The sequence below is a fragment of the Muscardinus avellanarius genome (genome assembly GCF_963383645.1).
Source record: "Muscardinus avellanarius genome assembly, chromosome: 1".
NCBI classification, from domain to species: Eukaryota; Metazoa; Chordata; class Mammalia; order Rodentia; family Gliridae; genus Muscardinus; species Muscardinus avellanarius.
In genome coordinates this window covers 181,384,252-181,392,265 of record NC_137786.1, presented here as the reverse complement: position 1 = coordinate 181,392,265, position 8,014 = coordinate 181,384,252, and the positions used below count along the sequence as shown (strand labels likewise).

Here is an 8,014-nt window from a genome sequence, read left to right as displayed (position 1 = left end):
TAATTAGCAAAATAATGTGTGTGTGTGTGTGTGTGTGTGTGTGTGTGTGTGTGTGTCTGTAGAAATTTCAGGCAAATAATAACTCCCCTTTGTCATTACATCAGCTGAAAAGATGCTCTAGGGAGATCGCAGGGAACATTCTGTCCTTTACTTGTCTAATTGCCAGTTCCCTGTAATTTCACATATTTATGGCAGATCCCATTTTATCTTTTGAGCTCCTTCTTCCTTATCTTTTTATTCATATATGAATTCCTTAAACTAATCATTTCAGTTCTAGTGGACATTTATATAAACAGTAACTTTTTATTGTTGCAACATATACATAAAACTTATTATTTCTTTTTTCTCTTCCCTTTCCTTCCTTCCTTTCTTCCTTCCTTCCTTCCTTTCCTTCTTTCTTCCTTCCTTCCTTTCTTTCTTTCTTTCTTTCTTTCTTTCTTTCTTTCTTTCTTTCTTTCTTTCTTTCTTTCTTTCTTTCTTTCTTTCTGTGGTACTGGGGTTCCTGGAAGCCCTTCTACCTCCGGGCTACACTCCCAGACATATTTTTACATTTTTATTTGGAAACAGGGTCTCCTAAGCCAGCGCGGCTGGCTTCGAACCTGCGCAATCCTCCTGTCTCTGCCTCCCAAGCGTGGGGATTACAGGCGTGTGCCACCACGCCCGGCTTGTACCTGTTTTTTAAGTTGACTCAAAAATCTCATAAGAATGTTTCATAATCTCATAAGAATATATATATATATATATATATATATATATATATATATATATAATTGGTGGTACTGGGGTTCCTGGAAACCCTTCTACCTCCGGGATAATCTCCCAGACCTATTTTTTTAAATATTTTTAAAATTTGGAAACAGGGTCTCCTAAGCCAGCGAGGCTGGCTTCAAACCTGAGCGCTCCTTCTGTCTGCGCCTCCCAAGCGCGGGGATTACAAGTGTGTGCCACCACGCCCCGTGAATAAGAATATATTCAATATTTATGTTCTATATTTGTTTCTGACACACAAAATAATTAATTCTGCATATTTATCTTGCATAAAATAGTTTTATTAATTACAATAATTTATTGGCAAACTTAAATATTACATACACATTAACTCTTATGTGAAAAATCACAATATTATTTTATCCTTTATAATTCTCATACCTTGTGATTTACATTTAATTTACTTTTATCTTTTTATGGTGGCCAGGATATTTAGGAGTAGAAATGCAAATAATGTGACTATCCCTAAATAGAGGCCAAGCCTGCGGATTACTACAGTTGTTTTAGAGATTCTGCATCGGATAAGATATTTCTTTTTGTTCCTACTTTCTAAGTTTGTAACACACTTTGATGATAAATTGTGTCAAATTTTGAAATTTTGAAATTCATCAACTCTAAAGTTTTTCTTCAATTTTCAATAGTGCTGAATCACTTTGAATAATTATGAATATAGAAGCCACCATGCATTCTTGGGATAAACCTACTTGTTCATAATACACTATCACCTATCACACTATCACCAAAATACTGTAAAATTCAATTTGTTAATATTTTTATTAGAATTTTTGTATCCACACTCATCAAAGTGGTTTCCCTATAATTTTTATTCCTCATAAGATGGTGTTCATTTTTTGTACCAAAGTCACAAAAACTGTATGACATCTATTGTATAGTTTAATAAAAATTCACCCTTTTACCCTGCATGCTGGAAAATCTTATGAAAATTGACAATTCAGAAAATGAAGGGAAAAGAAAGAATAGATGACTATAAATTGAATACATAAGAACTATATTAATTTTTAATTGTTAATTTGTTTGTTTATTACAGTGCTGGGTATTGAACCCAGAGGCATTCTACCTCTGACCTAAACCCCTAGCCCTATTTTTTTATTCTTTATTTTTGAAACGGGGTCTAACTATATTGCAGAAGGCCTCACTAAGCAGCTTAGGCTAGCTATGAATCTGTGATTCTCCTGTCTCAGCCTCCTAAGTACTGAGATTACAAGTGTCAGTCACTATGTCCAGCTCCTTAAGTAAGTTTCTATATGGAAAACTGAATATTTTATTTGGACTAAAGATAAGTTTGCACATATAGATAGTATATGTGTTTGTGTGTGTGTCTGTGTGTTTGAGAGAGAAAAAGAACTGAAGATGAGATAGAAAGATAGCACAAATTTCCAGGTGTTTATCAGTAGTTTAACAATTTAATTTGGAAATGAGAACTCAAATTTATTTTTTCAGTGTTAGTAAAGAAGAGTAACTGGGTGTGGTGGCGCACGCTTGTAATCCCAGCATTCAGGAGGCTGAGACTGGAGGATCACGGTTCGCAGAAAGCCTCGGCTACTTAGTGAGGCCCTCTGCAACTTAATGATACCCTGTTTCAAAAGAATAAAAAAAATAGGGCAGGGGGTGTAGCTCGGAGGTCAAATGCCTCTGGGTTCCATACCCAGACCTGAAAAAGAAAGAGAGAAAGAGAGAGAGAGAGAGAGAGAGAGGGAGAGGGAGAGGGAGAGGGAGAGGGAGAGGGAGAGGGAGAGGGAGAGGGAGAGGGAGAGGGAGAGGGAGAAGGAGAAGGAGAAGGAGAAGGAGAAGGAGAAGGAGAAGGAGAAGGAGAAGGAGAAGGAGAAGGAGAAAAGAGAAGAGAAACTGAGAAACTTTGGGAAAAGCAAGAGACCAGTGATAAACTCTTGTTTTGTTGCCTTAAGATAATGAGAAAGAGGTTGAGAAGAATTTTCCAGAGTGAATTAACTACACTCTTTCAAGGTTCCCAAGACATTACAGCTCCTATCCCAGGGGAAGCAGGGCTACAGTAAATATATAAATATCTTCTATTCATCATAATAAATAGGGTACCCTAAGAATATGCCAAGGAATGCTTCTAAGAGGCTTAGTGAGCAAGGTAAGCCATATGTGAAAATGTGCTGTGTAAAGTGGTAAGAGGGACAGAGAAAGAGCTCAGCCAAGCTAGAATGGAGAAATGGAGAAAAGGTGAAAACAGGAAAACAAGATTAAGAGGAATACACCTTTACACTTATTCTGACAACCTCCTGAGTCTACATTTCTAAATACACAGAGTTACAATTACAACTATGTAAACATACTAGAGAAACATGATAAGGGAGAATTTATACCATATTTTTGTGTCAATTTCACAACTGTTCATGAGCCCGTATGCATGTGATAATAAGAGTCAAGGACAAGCTTTTGTTATTATCAAGAATTGCACCGGGTATAGCAATACAATTCAAAAATTTGCTTTTGGATTAATGAATTCAATGATAAGTAAATATGTAGCCCCAAAGAATAAAGTTTAGTGACAATAATACCCAGGGACAAAGTGATGAAGCTTTTGAAAGAGGGAATGAGGTCACAAGGCAGCAAGATAGGCTGAGATTGCAAACTTAGGTGAAGATGACGAAGCAGGTACATACCTTTTTTCTCCTCATACTAATCAGTTTTAGGATGTGTGGGTATGTGGGAGTATGATGTAAGACAGCATAAAATGGTAGTATAATAAGATAATACACTGAAAAAAAGAATAATGGATACTGGAGTAGAGTTAGCTGGTCAAATGAGGGGCTAAGACACATTCTATATTACAATTCAAGATAAACTGATGGACATGTAAATATATGCTAAGATAGAAAGTCTGTATTTATAGAATGATTAAGTAATTGGTTATTTAGATAAATATTTATAGACAAGAGAAGAGGGAAGTACCAATTTTCAAAGTCACCTGGAAAATCCAGAGATAGAATTGGTGTAATTTCCATAGTATGCAGCCATATTTTATTTTCTCGATTTCTGCTGTATGAGATGCCAGAGAGTAAACCAGACACCAGAAGAGGCATCTAGTAATCAATCTACTAGACCTCTGAATAAGGTTATTGAGAAGATGAGAGATTCGTTTTTTAAAGCCCAGATTGGCCACTCTGCTTCTACTTTTCACACTTTGTCCCATGTTTACACTTAACAACATTATGTACATACTTCTGCTATAGCACTTGCAATACGCTTTTTAAATTTCAACTTTGGATTTTTAGCTTCCTCACTACACATTGGTATTCCTTGAGGGTATCTGGCAAGTTTTGATCAAATTGGTTTTCAGATTGCCTGAGCAACACTGATACACATAGGATGTTATCTGATGGAATAAATTGTGAAAGATACGTCTCTACTTCTCCTGTGTGTTCTCAAATAATAAAAACGAGAATTGTACCCTTAGCCCTTACCTTATAGTTTCACATTAAAAAATTGGGGACTTTTACTTTCTCCTCCCTGGCATTATCAGCCCAAGTGCGCGCGCGCGCGCGCGCACACACACACACACACACACACACACACACACACACTTCATGAGAGAATTTCCAAAATGATCAAATTATCTTTCATTTCTGCTATTTTCATGGGCTTCTAATGAGCACTGTTTGCAAAGCATTTGTATTATAATAGGTTTAATGTAGGGTGGTCCTAGAATTCATGTGGATTTTTCTGTGATAGATACCATGATCTCCCTCAACATTCAAGTATTCTTAAATTTGAATGAAAGCTTTCTGTGAAATTGCATATATCACCTTCAAGCACTTCTGTTATTAGTACAACTAGTTTCCCCCAAATAAGTTAGCAGTAATGAATTTCTTTGTGTGCTTCAAATTGTTACTTTACAATATAAGTTCAGAATTTATTATTATAGAGACATCTATAAAGACATAAGAGAGCCGGGCATGGTGGCGCACGCTTATAATCCCAGCTCCCTGGAGGCTGAGACCGGAGGATCATGGTTCGCGGACATCCTCAGCTACTTAGTGAGGCCCTCTGCAACTTAGTGAGACCCTGTTTCAAAATAAAGAATAAAAAATAGGTCAAGGGTATAGCTCGGAGGTGGACTGTCCCTGAGTTCCATCCCCAGACCTAAAAAAAAAAAAAAAAGACATATGAGGTGTGATAGCTTCTAGATAAGCGCAAAACTGTAGGCATCCACAGTGCTCTGGTTCTTCCTCATGGACACAAGAGGTATGTTTGGAAATTGTGTAGCTCAAAATATTTAATCTCCCCTCCAATAACTGGTCACTTCTTTATTGGATGTATTTATTTATGCATTGTCTAAATGATAGATTTAGATTAAAATACTTTCTCAATGAATATTGTACCATAATTATAAAATACTCTTTCGAAGTATTCTCTTCTCTTATCCATTTTCAAACTCTGTTTTTCTTTTATATTATTGTATTGTAGTCATACATCATAATGGGGTACAAGATGGTAGAGGCAAACATGCATGCATCATTAATTGAAACTTTTTCCCAATTTCAATCCCATTCCCTTCTCCCTTCTTTTTCTGTTTGGCTTAGTGATTGATTTTTGTGAGTAAAATTTTACTCCAAACATGGAAAATTAATTATTTACCACTTGAAATGGAAAACTGAAATTATCTGACATTCATTATTATTTATTTATTTATTTATTTATTTATTTATTTATTATTTATGGTTCTGAGGATGGAACCAAGAGATATTATACCTCTGAACTATACTCTCAGCTCTACTTTATTCTTTATTGTGAAACAGGATCTCACTAATTTGCAGATGGTCTCACTAAGTTGCCTATGTTGGCTGCAAACCTGCAATACTCCTGTCTCAGATTCCTAAATACTGGGATTACAAGCATGTACCACCATGCCTGACTTATCTCTCCATTATTAATGTGTCTGTTTGTAAAAAAAATTAATAAAGAACTTTTTTGGCAGAGTTTTCTTTGTCCATATGAATAAAGATACATTGTTTCTTCTCTTAGAACCAGACCACTTAATATTCATGGCCACTTATAAGAATATATATAATCACACACAAGTAGGAGTCTACACATTAAATTTTAGAATTCATAGATTTCCAAATAGCTGGATAATCAAAATAAATACCAAAGAAATTAGCATGCATATTAAGCAAAAAATATATGGAACACCACAGTATCCAGAGGCTCTGGAACTTTATTTTCCCCATTTATTTCTGGTTATACTACAGAGTTTGAATTTCCACCAAGCAAATGATATTCCTACTCTCACCTTTCTAATCCACCCTTGTTATTAGGTAAAGGACCAATAGAATAAGGAAAGTAAGGCAGGTTCTGTTACTGGCCCCATATAATATTCAGTAGACAGTAGGAGATAATGAGAAGTGTATTTTACCTTCTTTATAAATACAAACACAAGAAGATTAAAATGTTATTTTGCTTTTGACTAGGTAACTAGTCAAAGGAAGAAGCAGAACAAGAGTAACTAATGGTAAATCAAGAACTGTCTCTGATAGGCACAGCAGCTATTTATTACAGGAAGAATGCCTATACCTAATGGCACCCAGTTCCATCCTTCTTCATTCCTACTGCTGGGCATCCCAGGGCTACAGGATCTACACATCTGGATTGGATTCCCATTTTTCTTTGTGTATCTTGTTGCACTCCTGGGGAATACTGCTATCTTATTTGTGATCCAGACAGAAAACAGTCTCCATGAGCCCATGTACTACTTTCTGGCCATGTTGGATTCCATTGACCTGGGCTTGTCCACAGCCACCATCCCCAAAATGCTGGGCATCTTCTGGTTCAATCTTAGGGAGATATCTTTTGGAGGCTGCCTTTCTCAGATGTTCTTCATCCACTTCTTCACTGTCATGGAGAGCATTGTGTTGGTGGCCATGGCGTTTGACCGCTATGTTGCAATTTGCAAACCCCTTCGATACACCATGATCCTTACCAACAAAGCCATCAGCATCATTGCAGGCATCACTGTCCTGCGGAGCCTGTATATGATAGTTCCGCTGGTGTTTCTCCTCCTGAGGCTGCCCTTCTGTGGGCACCACATCATCCCGCATACCTACTGTGAGCATATGGGCATTGCTCGTCTGGCCTGTGCCAGCATCAAAATCAACATTATGTTTGGACTTGGCAACATTTCTCTCATGTTATTGGATGTTCTTCTTATTATTCTCTCCTATGCCAGGATCCTCTATGCAGTCTTCTGCCTGCCCTCCTGGGCAGCCCGACTCAAAGCTCTCAATACCTGTGGCTCCCACATTGGTGTTATCTTAGCCTTTTTCACACCAGCCTTCTTCTCTTTCTTGACACATCGTTTTGGCCATAATATCCCCCAGTACATTCATATTTTCTTGGCCAACCTCTATGTGGTTGTTCCGCCTGCCCTTAATCCTGTAATCTATGGTGTCAGGACGAAGCAGATTCGGGAGCGAGTGCTGAGGATTTTCTTCAAGACCGATCAGTAGCTAATTAGGGGTTGGAGGGGTTGTTTTAGAATTAATTTCCTCCATTGTTAAAAGTAGAGTTATCTTATATCTAATCTTGCAAAAAGTAGAAAAACAGAGGAGAATGCTTCCACCAATAACAAGATTTTATTGCAAATTTTACCTTTAAGGGCAATAATACAAATACTAAAATTTGTATTAAAATCTACTTTTCCATGTAATTTCATTAAGACCCACAGATGAGTTTTTTCCCCTGAATTAAGGACATATAACACTGCAGCAAGTAATAAAAGATGTTGTTTTCAATAAAAATACTGAGTCAATTGGATCTCTATATAAACATGAATCTTAGTGTTTATTTCACATTGTGCAAAAATTGTTTCTGAGTGGATTGTGGATATAACCTTGAAAAAATTACCCAGCTCCTGGAAAAAGAGAATATTTTTATGACCTTGGAATAAGAAAATATTCTAAAATAGAATACAAGTGCATATTTTTATATGTGTTACATATGTATTTACAGTATTGGAAACATGTCAATCATTGTATATAAAGAACTTAGAATTCTCATCAAATATTACATTTACAAAAAACAAAAGGCCAAAAAAATGACTCATATATAAAATATGCAGAAGATTCTTAAAAATTAGTAAATAAAAGGGACACAACTCAGTAGCAAAATGAGCAAAGAACTTACATGGAGATTTCCCAAAGGTGACTATCCAAATGTCTAGGAAACACGAAAAGACACTCTACTTCCCTTGTCATAATGA

The 8,014-nt window shown here is 36.4% G+C and overlaps 1 protein-coding gene across 1 annotated transcript; it reads left to right on the top strand.

Annotated features, from left to right (window-relative positions):
- Positions 1-6,320: 6,320 nt before the first annotated feature.
- Positions 6,321-7,262, top strand: OR52E8 (olfactory receptor family 52 subfamily E member 8; the record flags this gene model as incomplete). The annotated part of the gene is made up of 1 exon (XM_080689822.1): positions 6,321-7,262. One exon carries the CDS (start codon positions 6,321-6,323, stop codon positions 7,260-7,262), a length of 942 nt encoding a protein of 313 aa, XP_080545948.1.
- Positions 7,263-8,014: the final 752 nt, after the last annotated feature.